Source organism: Capsicum annuum, chromosome 5 (genome assembly GCF_002878395.1).
Source record: "Capsicum annuum cultivar UCD-10X-F1 chromosome 5, UCD10Xv1.1, whole genome shotgun sequence".
NCBI lineage: Eukaryota > Viridiplantae > Streptophyta > Magnoliopsida > Solanales > Solanaceae > Capsicum > Capsicum annuum.
The window spans coordinates 35,092,120-35,115,946 of NC_061115.1; the positions used below are offsets into that span (position 1 = coordinate 35,092,120).

A 23,827-nucleotide genomic window follows, 5' to 3' on the forward strand; every position below is an offset into this window, starting at 1 on the left:
GACCAAAAGTGGGTCCACATCCAACTTTCCAATTTTTCAACTTTTCGATCAATAGGTGAAAATAAGCTCGAGTGCACCAGGACCCAAACCCAAGGTCCACCTAGCCTAAAATTGATATTATGGAGCTTCTGGCGCAGTCCGTTTGGTCATCCGTTGCACGGATCAAAATATATTCACATTAGTCCGAAATAAGGCTCTCGAAACCATCAAAAACCACAATATTGCATAAATGATACCAAAATACATCAAAAATCATGTCAACACTCCCACACCCCAAAAATATCATAACTCAACAACGGGGAGGGGTAAAATAGTCAAATCACAAATTTCACATATTTTATCAAATTTTTAGGTCGTTACATCATCCACCACTAAAAATCTAGTTCGTCCTCGAACTAAGGCAAGGAAATACCTGAATCAATGAAAAGTTGGGGATAGGAACTACGCATATTAGACTCAATCTCCCAAGTAGCCACATCTACAGGTCAAAGTTGCCACTGGACCTGAACCACAAGGATCACTTTAGAGCGCAACTGTCTAATATCCCTAGCCAAAATGAAAACTTACTCCTCAACAAAGGACAACCACTCATCTAACTGAACTGAATCCCAACGAATGACACGAGACTCATCAAGAATATAGCAATGAAGCATTAAAAAAAATAAAACTGGATGAACAACTGATAGATCAAGGGGTAAAGCCAACTCATAAGCCACATCACCAATAGTCCGAAGAATCTCAAATGGATCAATATACCTGGGGCTAAGCTTGCCCCTTTTCCCAAGCCTCATCACACCCTTTATGGGTAAAACTCGAAGGAAAACACGATCACCAATACCAAATCTCAAGGCACAAAGTCTATGATCAACATAGCACTTCTGCAAACTCCGAGCCACTCTAAGTCTATCCTGAAGGACTCATACTTTATCCAAAGACTCACGAAGAAAGTACGCACCTCGAGGTCTCACCTATGAAATATCGAACCAGCCTATAGGAGAGCGACAACACCTACCACACAATGCCTCAAAATGAGCTATCTCAATACTGGAATGGTAACTATTACTACATATAAATTCTGCTAGAGCGAAATGCTGCTCCCATTGGCCACCAAAATCCATCACGCACGTACGGAGCATACTCCAAAACCTGGATAGTCCGTTCTAACTAGCCATCAGTCTGGGGTGAAACATTATGCTAAGATCAACCTGAGTACCCAAATCATCCTGAAAAGTCTTCCAACAATGAAATGTGAACACAAAACCTCGATCTAAAATAATGGACACCGGCGCACCATGAAGACGCACAATCTCATGAATGACAATAAGGGCTAACCTCTCAGCACTGAATGAGACCCGAACCATAATAAAATGAGCTAACTTGGTTAATCAATCCACAATGACCCAAGCACTATCAGAACCATGAAATGTACGAGGCAAACTATAGTCACAAAGTCTATAGTGATGCATTCCTACTTCCACTCAGGAACGGGTAACCTCTGTAGCAAACCACCAGGTCCCAAATGCTCGGCCTTCACCTGCTGACAACATATGCAACGAGCCACAAAATCAGCTATATCTCACCTCATACCACCCTACCAGTAGTGCTGCCACAAATCATGATACATCTTAGTTACACCTGGACAGATAGAATATCTAAAACAATGGGCCTCTCTCAAGATCAACCTAATCCAATCACCACTCTCGATACACATCTTATCCCCCAATCCTCAAAACTCTATCCAAATCTTGTGAGGCTTTCTTAGCCTCCCCATTCTATACCTTATCTTGAATCAACCTCAATCCAACATCGTCAAACTGATGAGCTCGAGTCTACTCTATCAAACATGATCTAGCCTCCATAAATGCCAAAACACGCCCTGGTGTTGAAGTATTAAGCCTAACAATCTGGTTAGCCAAAGACTGAACCTCTAAGGCCAATGGCCTCTCCTGAATCAAAAGATGCACCAAGATACCCATGCTAGTCGACTTTCAGCTCAAGTCATCCGCCACCACATTAGCTTTGCCCTGATGGAAGAGTATAGTCAAGTCATAATCCTTAAGCAACTCAAGCCAACGACACTGCCTCATAAGAAGATCTCGCTGATAAAGAATTACCAAAGGCTACGATGATCTAAGAAGATCTCACAATGGAATCCATACAAGTAGTGCCCCTACAAATTCAAGGCAAACACAACTGCGCACAACTCCAAATCATGGGTAAGATAAATCCTCTCAAGAGGCTTTAATCTTGACGAGACATATACACAATTACCTTGCACTCCTGCATCAACACAATACCAAACCCAAAGCATCACAAAAAACAATAACGCCAATGCTCTTCTTGGGCAAAGCCAAAATAGGAGTTGAAGTCAATAAATCCTTGAGCTTTTAAAAGCCCGCCTTACAAATATTGAACCAGTGAAAATGAATCTTCTTCTAGTTCAACTTGGTCAATAGAGCTACAAAGAAAGAGAAACCCTCAACAAAACACTAATAACACTCTGCCAAGCTAATAAAACTCAGAATCTCGATGGGTGAAGTAGGTCTATCCCAATCACGAACTGTTGTAACCTTAGTGGATCAACCATAATACGTTCCTTAGTCACCACATGACCGAAGAAAGAAATAGACTCTAACTAAAACTCGCATTTAGAGAACTTAACATACTTCTGATCCCTCAATCTCTAAAACACAATCCACAAATGCTCCTCCTTCAATGCTTTACTCTTGGAATAAACCAAGATATTATCTATAAATACGATCACCAAGGAGTCGAGATACAGTTGAAACACCCAGTTTATCAACTCCACAAATAGGCAGGGGAATTGGTCAACCCAAAAGACATGACCAAGAACTCATAATGACCATATCGAGTCTGAAAAGCTATTTTTGGAATATCCAAAGTCTAATCCTTAACTGGTGATAACTGAACCGCACATCAATCTTCGAAAACACCACAGCACCCTGAAACTGATCAAACAAATCATCACTACGAGTAAGAGGATACCTATTCTTAACCATCACCTTATTGAACTGTCGATAGTCAATACACATCCCCATAGACCCATTCTTTTTCTTTACAGACAAGACAGATGTACCCCAAGGTAAAATACTAGGTCGAATAAATCCCTTATCTAAAAACTCCTATAACTGATCCTTTAGTTTCTTCAACTCTGTTGGGGCCATCCTATAAGGAGGAGATAGAAATAGGCTTGGTGCCCGGCTCAACATCAATGGCAAAAACATTATCTCAATCTGGAGACATACCACGTAAGTCTGTAAGGAACACATCCATAAACTCACGAACAACACAAACAGAATCCAACAAAGGAGGCAAAACAACACTTGTGTCATGAATATAAGCCAATTAAGAAAAACATCCCTTTTCAACTAATTTACAAGCCTGAACATAAGACATAATCCTTTTAGGACCCGAATAGTGTGTACCCTCCCAAGCCATTCTTGGCATACCCGTTAAAACTAAAATCACAGTCTTAGCAAAATAATATAAGACAACATAAGAAGGAGCCAACCAATCCATACCCAAAATAACACCAAAATTGACCATATCTAACACGAGCAAGTCTACCAAAGTCTCACACTCTACAAAAGTCACAACACAAGATCAGTACACCTGATCCACCACTAAAGAATCATCTACTAGGGTAGATACACAAATAGGCATGGCAGAAGGCTCACTACCAGAATCAAAACCCCAAGCAAAATACGCAGCCACATAGGAGAAAGTCGATTCAGGATCAAATAATACAGATGCAGGTCTAAAACAAATGAGAAATATACCTATAATCACAATATCTAAAGCCTTTATTTCAGATTTAACTGATATAGTGTAACACTATTTGTGACTACCAACTGGCTGAGTAGCCCCACAACCACCAACACATGCTCTACCATCTCTACCTTTTGCACCTTTAGTAGAATACCTACCTCTCATAACTGAAATAGGAATAGCTCTAAACACATGGAAAGAACAGTCCTTGGCCACATGACCAACCTCATCACATACATAGCAACCTCTACGACCAGTCTTAATAGTAGAAGATACAACTAGACTTGAACGGCCACCCTGTACTGCTAAGAAAGAAGGTCCACCACCCGAACTCTGTAATGCCGCCTGCATTGGCCTACCATGGCATCCTTGAAAACCTCTAAAATCTCTGCCTTGAGAGGCCTGACTTTTAAACTCACCAAAATAACGCACCCTCTTGGCGCCTCCCTGAGATCCACTAATAATACCCTCTGTCACCTTAACAAGATCCACAATACTCTGAAAATAACCATTAAACACAACCATCTGAGATGTAGCCAACTGAAGAAAGACAACTAAACCTTTCACAAACTTTTGAATCTTCTCAAACTCATATCTGGACAGGGCGTAGAAGCATGCCTTATAGACAAAAACTATTATGGAGCCCTGTTCTATATGATCAAACTCATCCCACATATAATCTCTCAAACTAAAAGGCACAAATCACTTCAGAAAGATATCAACAAATTGATCCCATGACAACTCAGGAGCATTAACAAGCCTACAACCAACAAATGATATCCAATAATCTCTCATTGCATCTCTCAACTAATAAGAGGTATAAGCAACTCCGTTAGTATAGAAAGAGTGAAACACAACTCAAAATACAAGGTATGAAAGAATTAGCATGATAAGGAATAAAATAAGGAAAGTTTCCTAAAGACGTCCTATAGCCTCTCAAAGATAGATACGAACGTCTGTATACTGATCTGCGGACTCTATTAGACATCCCGTTCTTACACCGCTAAGACCAATGAAACCTGGATGCTCTGATACCAATTTGTCATGACCCAAATATGAGGGTCATGATGGAATTTGTCGTGGTGTACCTTGACAAGTAAGCCTATCACCCAAACTAATACGAATAAAAAAAATGATAGAAATACCCCAAGGTAAGGCTTCTAGAATGAAGCCGAACCATATAAATAATCATAATAATATGGAAAAAACTTGTCTAAAATACCAATCATGCCCAAAACCAGGTGTCAATAGTGTAAGAACTACTAATACAATCCAAGAGTCAAATACATCAAAAAAATGACCACAAAGAAATAATAGTTGCCTCTGAATATTAATAAAGACATAACTAGTATAGAAAGATAGAGGTAAACTTTGGACGCATGAATGTCCAACCGCTACCTTGAAAGCTCCAATAATCTCCAGAATCAAGTAAGCTGAGGCGTACTTGAGCTAGGACCTACACAGAAAGGACACAATAGGCATGAGTACAATCCACTTGTACTCAGTAGGTATCATAGGCCGACCACAAAGTAGTAAATAAAGCATACAAAATATACACTAAGGGAACGTCACCTACAATCAGAAAATATCTCACAATGGTAGCCCACACTGTTTGCACTAACAGTTCTTATACATCTCACATATATTACAAACGTAAAGATATAGAACACAAGTATACATTATGTCACATATGAATAGAACAAGAGAGAACATGTAGATATGAGATCATCAAATATAAGTAGAGTAAAGTTAGACAAATACATAGATGACAAGTCAATAAGGTAATATAGCACAACATAAACACAATAAAGTAAGTGCAATGTATATAATAATGATGATGATGATGATGATGCACGAGGTTGTCGCACAACTTCTGGGATCATCACACAATCCCCGTATAGACCTACGGAGCTAAATCATCCCGATGTAGGACCCATGGGGGTTCGTCAACCTATATACAATCCACATATCTCATATCTCCTTTTTATTATATCCTTCAGAAAGGATTTTATAAGGTGCTACAATATTTTTAAAAAGGTGTTGCCAGTGTTTCTCATATATTGCCACGGTGGTACCAATATTTTATGAATGAGTATGATATGAAGATGTAATTATCACAACCCATCACAATAAGTATTTCCACAACCAACCACAGTGATACGTTTTCACAACCATATGAGCCAATATTCGCTCGTTATTTTCATTTCATCCATGACTTTCCATGTCTTATATGTCAATAAAGTATGAATATAATCACAATACACCAATGTCACCACATTAAACAATACAATACAATTTTTCACATGTATTCAAGGCTATCAATATCACATAGGACCCCACACGGTCAAACATATCATATAATATTTCAATTTCGGCAATTACATCACATATAGACCCTCACACGGGAAAAATATGTAGATAGACATTTTTCATGATTAGTTCTCACCCTTAACATACATTTTATACCATCATTTACTACCCAGCCCAGTCTGAAGAGTTAAGCCATAACCTATCTCGAAAGCCAAAATCGGTTCGCTACACTTGAACCCACAACCTTAACTTTTATGAACAATCTCAAACTTCACTAGAAACATCAAATATGAAATATACGCGTCAAAACAAAATCAACATCACCCATATTGACTACTTTTTGTTTGGGGTCAAAACGGACCCCCAAAATAGGTTTCCAAAAAAAAAGGGCAAAATCAGAACTTTACTTCTAAAATATGTTCTCCATATTTTTAGGAACCTACAGCTTAAAATCCAAGTTAAATCGGTTAAAAATGAGGTTTAAATCAAAGAAAAATCATTTTTGAGCTTAACTGGGTAAAATATTTAAAATCTGGGTTAAAATTCAGAATCGGAGTTGTTTTGAAGGTTAAATTGATGAAAAACTAGTAATTATAAGATAAAAGTATTATTCAAGTGAAAATGAGTGAAATTTGGATTTAAAAGTATGCCCTAAGATTTTTTGGGGGTTTTGAGAAATTAATGAAGAAATTACTAAGAAAAGGGTGAATTTTACCTTAAATCTGTAATATAATCAAGGAATAGGTGTTAATCTAGCTTCCCAAACTCTCACAAACTTTAATTTTAAGCTCCCAAAATATTTAGGGTTTAACTCTCAAGAGACAAGATGAAAAATGAGCAAAATGGGTGAAAAATTTGTTATATATTGCAGATTTTTCTACAATAATTGGTGCTGTCTTTTTTCTAAGTCGAAATGGACTTCGACGGGGTGCCCGAGATTTGTTTGGAGTTTAATTTATGCAAACAAACTTTACAACCACACTAAATTCGACGTTTCGAATGCGATGGAGCTGTCATACTTTTCAAAAAAAATTGTTTTCACAAAATTGACCCCCGAAATCCGAAATCATAATTTTTCAAACGGAGAGTCAAAATGAGATTTAAAAGCCATAAAATCATACCAAATATGCTAACATACTAAAATTGACATTCCGGATCTGTTGGTGAAGTCGGATTTTCCATACAAGGTTGTTTCGATCAAAAGTAGGTCCCACACCCAACTTTTCAATTTTTCAACTTTCCGACCAATAGGTCAAAGTGAGCTCGGGTGCACCAGGAACCAAAACCAAGGTCTACCTAGCCTAAAATCAATATTCCGAAGCTTCTGGCATAGTTCTTTCAATCATCCATCGCACAGATCAAAATATATCCACATTAGTGTGAAATAAGGCTCTCGAAGCCATCAAAAATCACAATATTGCATAAATGATACCAAAATGCATCAAAAATCATATCAACCACTCCCACACCTAAGAAATATCATAATTTAACAACAGGGAGGGGTAAAATAGTCAAATCACATAAAATCATAAATTTCACCTATTTCATCAAATTTTTAAGTCGTTACAATATGGAACAAGTGGAAGAGGAAAAGAAGAAACAAGTGGATATGAGTGAACGGCGGAATAAGAAGTTTCAATAATTGGATTAGAATAAAGGCCAGTAGCAGAGTAGTAGAGATAGTAGACAATGGTCTAAGAAGAACTGGGGTAATTTTGGTTCTTACTCTATGGCTAGTGCTCCTTATTCGAAGTCGTCAGGTGATTGCCATTTTTAAAATAGTATTGGTCTTATGGAATAGGGTGTCCAACCTCAAGCTAGTGGGCCTCAGTCATCTTTATCATATCCCCCTCTTAGATTTTGTGGTCAGGTGTATTGTAGTGTTTGTGAAAAAGGGAGAAACAAGTGCTTTAAATGTGGTTAGATTGATCATATGCAGAGGGATTTTCCTTGTAAGATTGTCTTTGGGGAAAATAAGATTCCTGTTGCTACTTTATTAGCTCCTGCACTAAAGGGTGCTACTTCTGCTTCTGGCTCCAGCACTGGACAGAACCGCTTATACGCTCTTGCCATCTGCCAGGATTATGAGGTATCTCCTGATATTGTTACTGGTATGCTTAAACTTTTCTCTCGCGATATATATTTTCTACTTGATCCCGGGTTTACCCTCTTTTTGTGACCCTTTATATAGCTATCTATTTTGGTTTAAACCCTTAGTGTATTTTAGATCTGTTCTCTATGTTGATTCAATGGGTGACTCCATTATGGCTAAAAGGGTCTATAGAGGTTGTGTGATAATGGTCTGTGGTAGGGATACCCTGGTGTATCAGTTAAAGTTGGACATGTTAGACTTTAATGTGATTTTGGGGATAGATTGGTTGCAATCGTGCTATGTGTCTTGATTGTCGAACCCAAAAGTTCAGTTTCCACTTCCCTAATGATTCAGTGATCGAGTAGGAAGGTAGCTCCCTAGTGCCTAAAAGAAGGTTCAATTCGTATCTTAGAACCCAAAAATTGGTTTCTAAGGGGTGCCTCTATAACTTAGTGCATATTAAGGATTCTAGAACTGAAGGTCCTCCTTTGCATACTGTCCCCATGTTTTGTGAATTCCCCGAGGTATTCCCTGATGATCTTCCTAGTGTTCCTCCTAATAGGAAAATTAATAAATTAATTGATCTCTTCCGAACACTCATCCTATTTATATATCTCCTTATTGAGTAGATCTGGCTTAGTTGAAAAAACTCAAGGAATAGCTAAAAATTTTTCTTGATATGGGTTTTATCCACCTTAGTATTTCTTCTTGGGGTGCTCTATTTTTATTCATGCATAAGAAGGATGGGTCCCTTCGAATGTGCATAGATTATCCCCAATTGAATAAAGTGATCGTAAAGAATAAGTATCCTCTTTCAAGAATTGATGATCTCTTCAATCAGCTTCAAGGTGCTAATTACTTTTCTAAGATTGACCTTTGGGTACCATTAGTTGAAGATTAGGGAGTCGAATATCCCTAAGTCTACTTTCTGAACTTGGTGTGGTCATTTTGAATTTTTGGTGATGTACTTTGGTTTGACTAGTGCCTCGGTAGAATTTATGGATCTTTTGAACTGAGTATTTTGTCAGTTCTTGGATTTATTCGTAATTGTATTTATTGATAATATTTTGGTATATTCTAAGAGTGAGGTGGATCATGTTGATCACTTCTGTCTTGTGTTGCAAACCTTGAAGGATCAGCGGTTGTATGCAAAGTTCTCAAAGTGTGATTTTTGATTAAATTTATGACTTATCTGTGTTATATTATTTCTAGTGAAGGAATCATAGTGGATCTACAAAAATTTACAGTGGTTAAGAAGTATCCTAGACCTACAACTCCAATCGATATTCAGAGCTTCTTGGATTTAGCCGATTATTAGTTAAGGTTTGTGGAAAGTTTCTCTTCTATTGTTGTCCCATTGACTAAGTTAACTCGGAAGAAGGTAAAGTATTTGTGGTCTGATGCTTGTAAAGGTAGTTTCAAGAAGTAGAAGGATAAGTTGACTTTGGCTCTGGTCTTGACTCTACCTGAGGGTACTGATGGTTTTATTTTCTATTGTGATGCATCTCGGATGGGACTGGGTTATGTGTTGACGCATCATGGCAAGGTGGTTGCATATGCTTCTAGACATATGAAAGTTCATGGTCGTGATTTTGAATTGTTAACTGTGGTGTTTGCATTAAAGATATGACGACATTATTTGTATGGAGTCCATATGGATGTTTATTCTAAGCCTGCGCTACATGTTTACTCAAATGGAGCTAAATCTCAGGCAAAAGAGGTGGCTTGAGTTACTAAAAAACTATGATGTGAGTCTCCACTATCACCCAGGTAAAGCTAATATAGTTATTGATGCTCTTAGCAGGCTGTCCATGGGGATGTTATCTTATGTGGACGAGGAGAAGTGGGATTTAGTGAAAGAGATTCACCGTTTGGTTAATCTTAGAGTCTGTCTCTTGGGTTTTGAGGATGGTGGTGTAATTATTTAAGAGGTGGCGAAGTCATCTCTTGGTGTTGAGGTAAAGAAGAAGTAAGTGTGGGACCCTATCTTGATGTAGATAAAAAAAATGTAGGTAGGCAGAGAGATGGCTTTCGAGAATGGAGGTGACGGATCTTGAGGTACCAAGGTAGATTATGTGTTCCCGTTGTTGATGGGTAGTAAGGAAGAATTTTGGTCGAAGCTCATAAGTCACATTATACCGCTCATCCTGGTTCGACAAAGATATATCATGACTTAAGAAAAAATTATTGGTGGAATAACTTAAAGAGAAATATGGCCAATTTTGTGGCTAAGTTCATGGTGTGTCAGTAAGAAAAGGTGGAGCACCAGAGATCCGGTGGATTATTTCAAGAAATTGAGTTACCTGTATGAAAATGGGAAATAATTAATATGGATTTCGTTATTGGTGTTCCGTGGTCTCACTATTAGTTTAATTCCATTTGGGTCATCATGTATAAGATGACTAAGTCCGCTCACTTCTTGCCAGTGAGGACTAACTATTTGGCGGAAAATTATAATAAACTCTTCATTAAGGAGGTCATCAAGTTGCATGGTGCCCCAGTTTCCATCATATATGATCGAGGTACTCAATTATCATCTCACTTTTGGTGTTTCTTTCAGAGTAGTTTGGGGACTAAGGTGAACCTTAGCACAGTTTTCCACCCCCAGACGGATGGATAAGCAAAGAGGACAATACAGACTTTAGAATAATAAGCGAAGAGATACCTTTCCATCCTTACACTAAGATCTTGTGTGATTGATTTTGGTGGTAGTTGGGTTAACCATTTTTCTCTCATTAGTTTGTGTATAATAATAGCTATCATTCTAGTATTATGATGGATCTATTCGATCTTTGTATGACAGGAGGTGTAGGTATCCCTAGGTTGATGAGAATAAATTGTATGGTCTCAATTTGGTTCACCAAGCTATGAAAAAGGTAAAGGTGATTCAGGATAGGCTTAAAACTGCCCAATGTCGACAAAAATCCTATGCAGATGTAAGACAAAGGGACTTAGAGTTTGAGGTGGATGATTTGGTGTTCTTAAAGGTATCTCCCGTGAAGGAAGTAATGCAGTTTGGAAAAAAGGAAAAGCTCATCCTCGGTATGTTGGTCCCTTTTGTGTTTTGGGGTGAGTAGGAATTGTGGCTAATGAGTTGGAATGGCCTTCTATATTGAGCTCCATTCATCCGGTCTTCCATGTTTCGATGTTGAGAAAGTTCGTAGGTGATCCTTCTTTGTTTGTTCCATTGAAAGGTGTGGGCATTTCAAATTCCTTGTCTTATGAGGAAGTTTCGATGGAGATCTTGGATCAGCAAGTCCATCAGTTGTGGACGAAGGATATGGCTTTGGTAAAGGTTCTTTGGAGGAACCAAAATTATGAGGAAGCTACTTGGTAAGCTGAGGAGGACGTGAAGTCTAAGTATCCGTTCCTATTTTCTACTCTGGAAGATCGTGCTTAAGGTATGTAGGATCTTAACATCTTTGTTTATAGTCTTTGTTAAAGGTAAGTGTGGGTGCGTCTCTATGTTAAATCGTGCAAAGGGATGCCTTGACCCATCATTCGAGGATGAATAATCCTAACAGGGGTGAATGAAATACCCCAATTATTTATATCTGAGGAATTTCTTAAATTTTATCCTCACAGTCCTAACTACAAATTATTCTACGAGTCGTAAGGAGTCATGATGAGTCGTTGGACCCAAATCATAGTCTGACCAATGTGTATGGCTAAATCTTCTGGTCTGAGCATGGGTGTCTCACTACGAGTCGTAAGGATTACGGGTCATTGTGTGCAAATCGTAGGATGTCCAGTGTATACCCAAATAGTTTTTGTGTTGATAATGACTAGAACCTACTAGTCGTAGGTTCCCATTACGAGTCGTAAGGTCAACAGTATGTGTGTCTGGTGACACTGTCTTGACAACGACTCATGGAAATGAGTTGTAATCAGTCGTGATGAGTCATTATGAGACTCGTAACGAATGACGGTTTATTTCCCAGGTTTTAATAGGGGTATTTTAGATATTTTCCTCTTATCCCAAAAATAACCCACGACCTATAAATATATTTGGGGCCCTATTTTCATCGATAACAAACGCTAAACATTCTTTCTTCTCTTTCAAGTCTCTCAAGCATCAATACTTAGGGTTTCCAAGAAGAGGGTGAAGGAGAGCTTCAAAGTTGGAATTCTCTCCATAATCTTAGGTATTTCAGGATGTTACTCTTCCTTAATTATTGCTTTGCTAAAATCATGTATTTTAAAGTATTATTCATATGGTTTTATGTTGGTTTTGGAACATGGGTTGAGGGTTTTGAATGTTTATGTTTGGACAATTTTTTCCCATGGTTTACATATGATTGTTCATGCTTTAATTATGGCTTTGAACTTGTGGGGTGCATGGGTATGGCGAATAAACTAGGGGATTATAATTTCCTCAATTTGTCAATATTGACAATTAAAGTGGTAATGGCCTCAACCCCATATTGTGAAATTGGATTTGAATATAAAAAGTATGCACATTGAACTATTCTTAAACTATTCCATAACGTGAAAAACTAATGAAGCATAATGATTTTAAATTGAACCAAGGGGGTTTTGAATTCCCCCAAGGGATGACAGTTGGTTTGGCATGTTAATATTACCTTGCAAGTGTAGTTGGTATGATGATACCAACGGTGTACGCCTAAATATGTATTATGGTTCAATGAATTATAATGTATAATAAATGATTTAATTGGTCTTTAATGGGAGTTATGTAGCTGAGTTGTGAAAGTAGAGGTCACAAGGGACCAATACTAAAAATTGTGATTGCCGATGCGGGGGTGTAAAGGATCAGGTGGTTTGAGTTCCCCGTATTATTAATACATGATTGGGAGGTTCGAGTCCCCCGTATTATATTGAATGATTGGGTACTTAAGTCACCTTGGTATGTCGAGAGGTTCAAGTCCCCAATGGTGCATACATATATCCTCTGGTTCATGCGGCTACACGCACTGGGCCCTTCTAGCTGGGGGAGAGCTGGACCCGTATATCCCATGGATGCCTTCTTATGTGTCACGCCCCAAATCCTATTAAGGCGGACTGGCACCCGTTGCCGGTAAGGCGCGGGAGAACCAACCTGTAGCAATATATTACCTATGAACATTATAAGTTCCTTTCATACTAAACACGCCCTCAAAAGATAAATAGGACTAGCAAGCCAAAAGATATTATATGACTAGGCCGTTGGAGCCACAATGTCTACGATACGATACATGACCATACTATACTTTACGTAGTCTACAAAGCCTCTAAACAGGAAACATTATCTTATAAGGGTCGGGACAGGCCCCGCCTCATGATAAGATACTATACAATGCAAAAAGATATGGTAAGACTCAAAGCCCCGAAGCAACCTGGAGCTCAGTGACTGCGGTTGATATCCTGTACTCTTACTAGGGAGGTTTATTAGCTTCTGTACCTGCAGCATGGAATGCAGGTCCCCCAAGAGGGACGTCAGTACGAAATAATGTACCGAATATGTAAGGCAACATGTACTATACATGAGATAAAAACTCAAATGAAACCATGTACTGCTGTAGGGTAAAAGACCACCTTTGTGAATATTGTGGAGTCATGTACCTTATAACAATTATGTTACTTTACTCTTATTACTTGAATAATCTGTGCACAGCATGTAATACAAATGACCAGCTGATCAGTGGTAAATCTATATCAGGATCGACCCATGCTAGGCTTTCCTTTCACCCCTGGGATACCCCCTGTAATACTGGGATTGACCCATGCTAGGTGATTCTTTCACCCCTGGGATACCACCCAACAGAAGCAAATGTATACATAAATCTTCTTATTACTTTTGAGATGAATCTTTGGTGGTCGTAACATTTGAGCTATAAAACTATAAGCATGACAAATGACAAGTATTGTGTCCATGTAACATCATATCATAATGAAAAGAGTGAGTTGTACAATTAGTGAAACATGTAGGACATAAACAACGTATGAACTCTATTTAGCTAAAAAGAAGACTCATATGTCATGGTACCCAATGTATGTACGCAGCAGTGACAATGCTCGAATCTGGACACACAAGTACATATTAAAGAGTGGAGTGGTTATGTCGAAGTTTGTAAAGATCTCTATGTGCCAATGAAGACTTTGGATTCCATGCCAAATAATAAGAGATCGAATAGCCTTACATACCTCGACATATCAACTTGTTTTTACGTCGAAATGACTTCTTTTCTTCCAACTATTTATCTACAATATCATGTTTTAAAGCTAGTATTAGCAGCTACTCAATGCATCTGGACAGCCCAATCTCACAAGACACAACACTTTGGCAACAAACGTATAACCATCAACTCAATGGTGTTATTCCGACTTTCTCAATTCTAACTGTATTCAACCAGCATAGATTATCATATACATGATGTATATAGCCCATATTAGTTCTATAACATGCTGGCAACAGTCCATAACTACAGCACATAACCATTTTACAAAACGCTCAACTAAGAAGCACAACATCTCGTCGTCTCCCTACATTTCGTCGTTAACAATTCATACTTGTCCCAACTTTGAACCAGATGCTCCCAACATATATATACATCAAATAAACCTTAACATAGTCACAAAATAGCTCAAAACGTAGGGGAAATGTGAAACAACATCCCCCTCAACAAAACAGTCCAATACCAGTTTGGAAGCACATAAGATCATATAAGGATACTTGTTTCCAAAGAACTAGCAAAACAGTCCAGCAACCTTGGCAACCATATACACACTGCAACATGTTAATAACCTCAACTTTACATCATATTAAAGTGAAAAATCAGGGTAAAAATCGTTCCAAAGCCAAGAAAACCAAACAACAACTTTCAGGACACAAGCTGTCCAGAAATTCCTGCACAGTGAACCAGCCAACTTATCTTGTTTTCCATGGAAAATTCATATCAAGTATATGGTTATTTTTACATACCTTAACTCCCAAGGTGTAGGCCTAATTCAAGAACTCAAAAAGTAGCCTTTGGTTGCCTTCCAAGGTGAAGAAATACCAAGAGAAACTTAGAGAGAAATCCTGAAATTTTTGGTCTTTTGTTGGTTAACTCAAGGAGCTCGGTTTTGGTCCCTTTTTAAGGAGACTTTAGACCGACTCTATCTTGATATTTTCAGCTGATTAACTCAATTTGGCTAAGGACTAATTTTCCCCTTTCACTTGGGCCTTTTGGATCTCTAAATCAATGGGCTTTAGTGGCCCATTTCCTTACTCTTTCTTGCACTTTGTTTGGGCTCAATTTTGTTGGTAGTGAATGAATGTAGTTGGGCCTATTATATAAAAATCTTGGGCTGAACATCTTGGCCCAATATAATGTTAAACCATTGGCTTAAATAGCCTCCCTAACTTGGGCTTCGTTTGTCACAAGACTTGGAAGGTTTCGGCGTTAAGCCTTGTCTTCGTTCCCCTTTCTTTTTACTAACGTTTAGACTTCAAGTGAGTTCACTTATGAATGAATTCTTCTCCCTCATGTATATATAATTTTAAGCTAAGCACACAGGTGACTCACCTGCTAGCTTCCTAAGTTCCATAAGCATGTCAATGGTTTTCTCCGTTTAAGGCCACAGTCCCTAAATAGACTTCCATATAGTGCCCCAATCTAACACTTGAACACTTGAAAAATTTTGGTAGTAATTAAATCAAGTCGTATGTCATTTTATGTGAACATTACTAGTACATGTAAAATGTGGGGTGTTACATCCTCCCCCCCTTAGGAACATTCGTCCCGAATGTTAACATAACTGTATAGTCTAGGCAGGTTTGAATTTCTGGTCACACAACTTTTAATAACATAACTAGTATTCAAACACATACCTATTAATGTTCCTCCTCTGTATCTTTTGGTCCCTCCTTGTCTCCAAATAGATGAGGGTATTTGGATGTCATTACTTCCTCCGGTTCCCACGTTATCTCTTCTACTTGGTTGTTTCTCCAGAGTACCTTTACTGATGCCACTTCTTTGTTCCTTAACTTTTTAACTTGGCGATCTAGAATAGCAACCGGTACCTCTTCATAAGTAAGATCCTCTGTGACCTGTACATCTTCTATAGGAGTGATACGAGAGGGGTCACCTATGCATTTTCGAAGCATTGACACATGAAACACTGGATGAACCATTGAAAGTTCCTGGGGTAGCTCTAATTCATATGCAACTTGTCCGATCCTCTTAGTAATCTTATATGGCCCTATGTAACGTGGGCTTAGTTTCCCCTTCTTACCAAATCTCATAACCCCTTTCATTGGTGATACCTTTAAAAATACCCAATCTCCAATAGAGAATTCCAGCCCTCTCCTCCGAATATCTGCATATGATTTATGACGACTTTGGGCTGTTTTTAGCCGTTGTTGTATCACCTTAACTTTCTCCATGGCTTGTTGGACTAAATCTGGCCCGAGCAAGGTGGTTTCACCCACTTCGAACCAACCAATTGGTGACCTACATTTCCTCCCATACAAAGCTTCGTAAGGTGCCATCCTGATGCTCGAATGGTAGCTGTTATTATAGGCAAATTCAATAAGAGGCAAGTGTTCTACCCAGCTACCTTTAAAATCTAATGCACAGGTTCGCAACATATCCTCAAGTGTTTGAATAGTACGCTCTGCTTGGCCGTCTGTTTGGGGATGGAAGGCTGTACTCAAACTCACTCGCGTCCCTAAACTCCTTTGAAAGGACTTCCAAAATTTTGCAGTGAATTGAGCTCCTCGATCAGATATAATAGAGAGTGGGACCCCATGTAGCCTAACTATCTCTTTGAGGTATAATTTGGCATATTCTTCAGCTGTATAATTACTCCTAACTGGCAGGAAGTGCGCTGACTTCGTGAGTCTATCAACTATCACCCATATGGAGTCAAACTTATTAACTGAACGAGGCAAACCAGTTACAAAATCCATATTAGTCATATCCCACTTCCAAGTTGGAATCTCTATACATTGCATGTAACCACCTGGCTTTTGGTGTTCTACTTTGACTTGTTGACAAGTACGACATTGAGCCACAAACTCTGCAAGGTCCTTTTTCATGCCTCCCCACCAAAACACTTCCTTTAGGTCATGATACATCTTAGTAGATCCTGGGTGGATGGAATATCTTGAATGATGGGCTTCTTCCATTATTCTCCTTCTGAGTCTATTAACATCAGGCACACACAATCTATTTTGGCAATAAAGTACTCCATCTTGTGTAAGCCTAAACTCCTTCATTATACCCTGACTTACTCTCTCCTTAAGGCATTGTAGAATAGGATCATAACACTGTTTTTCTTTCACTTCCCTTATCAATGAAGGATCGGTAGCGTTATGTACAATAATATCCTTCCTTGGAGTTTCGAGTAGACGAACACCCAGATTGGCTAGTTGACGCAGATCCTTAGCCATGCCTTGCTTTACCCCTTTCTGATCACTGGTACCCATGAGTGTCTTACGACTTAGAGCATCAGCCACCACATTTGCTTTCCCTGGATGGTATAATATATCAATATCATAATCTTTTATTAACTCTAGCCACCTCCGCTGCCTCAAATTTAGATCTTTCTGCTTGAAAATATATTGTAAACTCTTATGATCTGTATATATGTTCACGTGTATCCCATACAAATAGTGGCGCCATATCTTTAAAGCAAATACAACCGCTGCTAGCTCAAGATCATGTGTTGGGTAGTTTTTCTCGTGTGGTCTCAATTGTCTCGAGGCATAAGCAATCACTTTACCATGTTGTGTTAGTACACACCCTAAACCAACTCCTGAAGCATCACAATACACTGCATATCCCTCTGAGCCTTCTGGAAGCACTAGCACAGGTGCTGAGGTTAGCCTACTTTTCAACTCTTGAAAGCTCCTTTCACATGCATCATTCCATTGGAATTTGGTTTCCTTGTGAGTTAGCTTAGTAAGAGGTGCAGATATAGAAGAAAAACCTTCAACAAACCTTCTGTAATAACCTGCCAATCCAAGGAAGCTTCGAACTTCTGTAGGTGTCGTTGGCCTTGGCCAATCTTTCACAGCCTCTATCTTTTGTGAATCCACCCTTATTCCTTCATCCGATACAATATGGCCCAAAAATGCCACTGACTTTAACCAAAATTCACATTTGGAAAACTTAGCATACAACCGACGATCACGGAGAACTTGTAGCACTAGTCGTAAATGATTTGCATGGTCCTCTTCTGACCTTGAATACACCAGAATATCATCTATAAATACTATCACGAACACATCCAGGAAAGGCTTGAACACTCTATTCATCAAATCCATAAAAACTGCTGGTGCATTCGTTAGCCCAAACGACATAACAAGAAATTCAAAGTGGCCATATCTGGTTCGGAAAGCTGTCTTAGATATATCTTTTTCCTTCACCCTCACCTGATGATAACCTGATCTCAAATCGATCTTTGAAAAGTATTTGGCACCCTGTAACTGATCAAACAAGTCATCAATTCTGGGGAGGGGATATTTATTCTTAATTGTCACCCTATTCAGTTGTCGGTAGTCAATACACATCCTCAATGTGCCATCCTTTTTACGCACAAATAAAACTGGTGCACCCCAAGGGGACACACTAGGCCTTATAAAACCCTTTTCTAATAAGTCTTTCAGTTGCTCCTTTAATTCACGTAATTCTGCCGGGGCCATTCTATATGGAGGGATAGAGATAGGCTCAGTGCCTGGTAATAAGTCAATACCAAAGTCTATTTCTCGTTCTGGAGGCAAACCAGGGAGTTCCTCAGGAAAGACATCAATAAATTCATTCACTATTGGAACAGACTGGATAGTTGGTGATTCTGCCTCCACATCTCTCACTCTAACGAGATGACATATATATCCCTTTGATATCATTTTTCTAGCTTTAAAATAAGAGATAAACCTCCCTTTTGGTGCCCCAATATTGCCTTGCCATTCAAGGACTGCTTCATTTGGAAAGTGAAAGTACACTCTCTTGGTTCGGCAGTCAACGGTGGCATAGCAAGAAGCCAACCAATCCATACCCATTATAACATCAAATTCTACCATTTCTAACTCGATAAGATCAGCTAATGTATCTCGGTCGCAGATAGTCACTATGCAGTCACAATAGACTCTTCTAGCTATAATCGACTCCCCAGTTGGTGTAGACACCGCAAGTGGTTGATTCAATAATTTAGGTGTCCTACCAAGCTTCCCAGCAACTAATGGAGTAATATATGACAATGTAGAACCAGAGTCAATTAATGCATACGCTTTATGTGAGAAGATGGACAATGTACCTATAACCACATCGGGTGAAGCTTCCAGGTTCTGTCGAGTCCCTAGAGCATATGTGCGATTTTGGGCCACGCTGGAACTAGCTGCCCCTCTAATACCTCTGCCGCGACCTATAGGAAATTGCTCACCTCTACCTGATGGAGGCACTGATGATGATGATGCAATAGCTGATCCAGTAGGTTGTGCCATATCACCCCTGCGTCTTCTTGGGCAATCTTTTATTACATGCCCTGGCATACCACACCAATAACAAACATCTGTTCCCATGCGACACGCACCTATATGATATCTCCCACATTGTCTGCAAGGCTGCCTAGGAGGCATTTGCTGGCTTCCCGAATATCTTGTTGTCCGTGTACCTTGGCCCTCACTTCTCTGCCCAAATTGATCATTTCTAGACCCTTGAAGTTGTGGTGGAGTACTAGCTGTAGAGTAAGAGGATGATGGCCTGGGTGGCCTGTTAGAAAATCGTGGCCTAAACTCACCCTGGGGTGGTGTAAACTGTCCTGTAGATCTGGCCCTCTTGGATTGCCCCCTTTCTATCTCTTGTGCCCTCCTTCTTTGTCTCTGGTCCTCCAGTTTCTGCGCAAAAGCTTGCATCCTCGCTATATCCATGTCTTTATTCAAAGAAGCAATGGTACAATCTCTAACCAAATATGAATCCAACCTATCCACATACCGATGGACTCTATCTGCCATAGTAGCAACAACATTAGGAGCGTACCTGGCCAGAGAATTAAATTTAAGACTATATTCCCTCACGCTCATATTCCCCTGATGGAGGTTCAGGAACTGATCTGCACGGGCCTCTCGGATCTCTAATGGCAAGTAATGATCAAGAAAGGCCATTTTGAACTCCTCCCAAGTAGTTGGAGGTGTATCTATGCCTTGGGACTGCTTCCAAGCTTCGTACCACAATATAGCCACACCCTTCAATCTATATATTGCCAACTCAGTAGCTTCTGAACCACTCACATGCATAACACCTAAGGTGCGTTGGATCTGATCAATAAAATCCTGTGGATCTTCATTTGGATCTGATCCAGTGAATGATGGAGGGTCTAAGTTAAGGAAATCACGTATTCTCGTACTGGCTGCCCTACCTGCACCAACTGCACCTGCAACTGGGCCTTCTTGTCTTTGACCTTGGCCAGCAACTATACGAGTCAACAGTTGAACTGCATTTCTCAAATCCTGCACAGAAGCATCAACAGGTGGTTTTGGGGGATTTTCACTCCTTCCTGGTACATCAACAGATGGAGGGGTTGGAGAGGTCTGTGATAGAGACTCATCTAGAGCCTCACTTTGTTGCCTCGCCCGGTTGGGTATACCAACTACCACTTCTACTTCCTTTCCTTTACCTTTACTCTTCCTTGTCTCTGGCATACTTACTGTACAAATAATTCAGGGGTTAGACATGATACACTTATAATATTTGGCTTTATGGCACGATCTAAAGAATGAAAAAAAAGTAACAACTCCTAAATGCCACGTAGCCTCTTGTTTATAAATGTGGTGCACAACACATCGATAAACAAGATTCTACATAGACACGGCTTTGTAGACTCCCTAGGACGACCCGCTCTGATACCACTTCTGTCACGCCCCAAATCCTATTAAGGCGGACTGGCACCCGTTGCCGGTAAGGCGCGGGAGAACCAACCTGTAGCAATATATTACCTATGAACATTATAAGTTCCTTTCATACTAAACACGCCCTCAAAAGATAAATAGGACTAGCAAGCCAAAAGATATTATATGACTAGGCCGTTGGAGCCACAATGTCTACGATACGATACATGACCATACTATACTTTACGTAGTCTACAAAGCCTCTAAACAGGAAACATTATCTTATAAGGGTCGGGACAGGCCCCGCCTCATGATAAGATACTATACAATGCAAAAAGATATGGTAAGACTCAAAGCCCCGAAGCAACCTGGAGCTCAGTGACTGCGGTTGATATCCTGTACTCTTACTAGGGAGGTTTATTAGCTTCTGTACCTGCAGCATGGAATGCAGGTCCCCCAAGAGGGACGTCAGTACGAAATAATGTACCGAATATGTAAGGCAACATGTACTATACATGAGATAAAAACTCAAATGAAACCATGTACTGCTGTAGGGTAAAAGACCACCTTTGTGAATATTGTGGAGTCATGTACCTTATAACAATTATGTTACTTTACTCTTATTACTTGAATAATCTGTGCACAGCATGTAATACAAATGACCAGCTGATCAGTGGTAAATCTATATCAGGATCGACCCATGCTAGGCTTTCCTTTCACCCCTGGGATACCCCCTGTAATACTGGGATTGACCCATGCTAGGTGATTCTTTCACCCCTGGGATACCACCCAACAGAAGCAAATGTATACATAAATCTTCTTATTACTTTTGAGATGAATCTTTGGTGGTCGTAACATTTGAGCTATAAAACTATAAGCATGACAAATGACAAGTATTGTGTCCATGTAACATCATATCATAATGAAAAGAGTGAGTTGTACAATTAGTGAAACATGTAGGACATAAACAACGTATGAACTCTATTTAGCTAAAAAGAAGACTCATATGTCATGGTACCCAATGTATGTACGCAGCAGTGACAATGCTCGAATCTGGACACACAAGTACATATTAAAGAGTGGAGTGGTTATGTCGAAGTTTGTAAAGATCTCTATGTGCCAATGAAGACTTTGGATTCCATGCCAAATAATAAGAGATCGAATAGCCTTACATACCTCGACATATCAACTTGTTTTTACGTCGAAATGACTTCTTTTCTTCCAACTATTTATCTACAATATCATGTTTTAAAGCTAGTATTAGCAGCTACTCAATGCATCTGGACAGCCCAATCTCACAAGACACAACACTTTGGCAACAAACGTATAACCATCAACTCAATGGTGTTATTCCGACTTTCTCAATTCTAACTGTATTCAACCAGCATAGATTATCATATACATGATGTATATAGCCCATATTAGTTCTATAACATGCTGGCAACAGTCCATAACTACAGCACATAACCATTTTACAAAACGCTCAACTAAGAAGCACAACATCTCGTCGTCTCCCTACATTTCGTCGTTAACAATTCATACTTGTCCCAACTTTGAACCAGATGCTCCCAACATATATATACATCAAATAAACCTTAACATAGTCACAAAATAGCTCAAAACGTAGGGGAAATGTGAAACAACATCCCCCTCAACAAAACAGTCCAATACCAGTTTGGAAGCACATAAGATCATATAAGGATACTTGTTTCCAAAGAACTAGCAAAACAGTCCAGCAACCTTGGCAACCATATACACACTGCAACATGTTAATAACCTCAACTTTACATCATATTAAAGTGAAAAATCAGGGTAAAAATCGTTCCAAAGCCAAGAAAACCAAACAACAACTTTCAGGACACAAGCTGTCCAGAAATTCCTGCACAGTGAACCAGCCAACTTATCTTGTTTTCCATGGAAAATTCATATCAAGTATATGGTTATTTTTACATACCTTAACTCCCAAGGTGTAGGCCTAATTCAAGAACTCAAAAAGTAGCCTTTGGTTGCCTTCCAAGGTGAAGAAATACCAAGAGAAACTTAGAGAGAAATCCTGAAATTTTTGGTCTTTTGTTGGTTAACTCAAGGAGCTCGGTTTTGGTCCCTTTTTAAGGAGACTTTAGACCGACTCTATCTTGATATTTTCAGCTGATTAACTCAATTTGGCTAAGGACTAATTTTCCCCTTTCACTTGGGCCTTTTGGATCTCTAAATCAATGGGCTTTAGTGGCCCATTTCCTTACTCTTTCTTGCACTTTGTTTGGGCTCAATTTTGTTGGTAGTGAATGAATGTAGTTGGGCCTATTATATAAAAATCTTGGGCTGAACATCTTGGCCCAATATAATGTTAAACCATTGGCTTAAATAGCCTCCCTAACTTGGGCTTCGTTTGTCACAAGACTTGGAAGGTTTCGGCGTTAAGCCTTGTCTTCGTTCCCCTTTCTTTTTACTAACGTTTAGACTTCAAGTGAGTTCACTTATGAATGAATTCTTCTCCCTCATGTATATATAATTTTAAGCTAAGCACACAGGTGACTCACCTGCTAGCTTCCTAAGTTCCATAAGCATGTCAATGGTTTTCTCCGTTTAAGGCCACAGTCCCTAAATAGACTTCCATATAGTGCCCCAATCTAACACTTGAACACTTGAAAAATTTTGGTAGTAATTAAATCAAGTCGTATGTCATTTTATGTGAACATTACTAGTACATGTAAAATGTGGGGTGTTACATTATGTTATGACGGTTGAGCTACACAATCCAGGCTAAAGTTTTATAGTGCATACTAAGCCTTGTTCCCTATCCCGATATATTATTTATATATGTA

At 39.2% G+C, this 23,827-nt stretch overlaps 1 protein-coding gene across 1 annotated transcript; it reads right to left on the minus strand.

Annotated features, from left to right (window-relative positions):
• Positions 1–13,320: 13,320 nt before the first annotated feature.
• LOC124898873 lies at positions 13,321–23,181 on the minus strand. The gene is made up of 4 exons (XM_047412966.1): positions 22,957–23,181; positions 21,371–21,435; positions 19,433–20,821; positions 13,321–13,592 (listed from the first exon to the last, which is right to left on the minus strand). The coding sequence occupies exons 3-4, from the start codon at positions 20,814–20,816 to the stop codon at positions 13,567–13,569; spliced, it is 1,410 nt and encodes a 469-aa protein (XP_047268922.1). The 5' UTR covers positions 20,817–20,821; positions 21,371–21,435; positions 22,957–23,181; the 3' UTR covers positions 13,321–13,566.
• Positions 23,182–23,827: the final 646 nt, after the last annotated feature.

Bases quoted from the DNA above. Each gene is read 5' to 3' on its own strand.
- LOC124898873 (XM_047412966.1), bottom strand. From the start codon at position 20,816: ATGCCAGAGACAAGGAAGAGTAAAGGTAAAGGAAAGGAAGTAGAAGTG. The intron at 13,593-19,432 runs GTACATTGTCCA...TCCATGCTGCAG, and splicing joins TTCACCCGATGTGGTTATAG to GTACAGAAGCTAATAAACCT.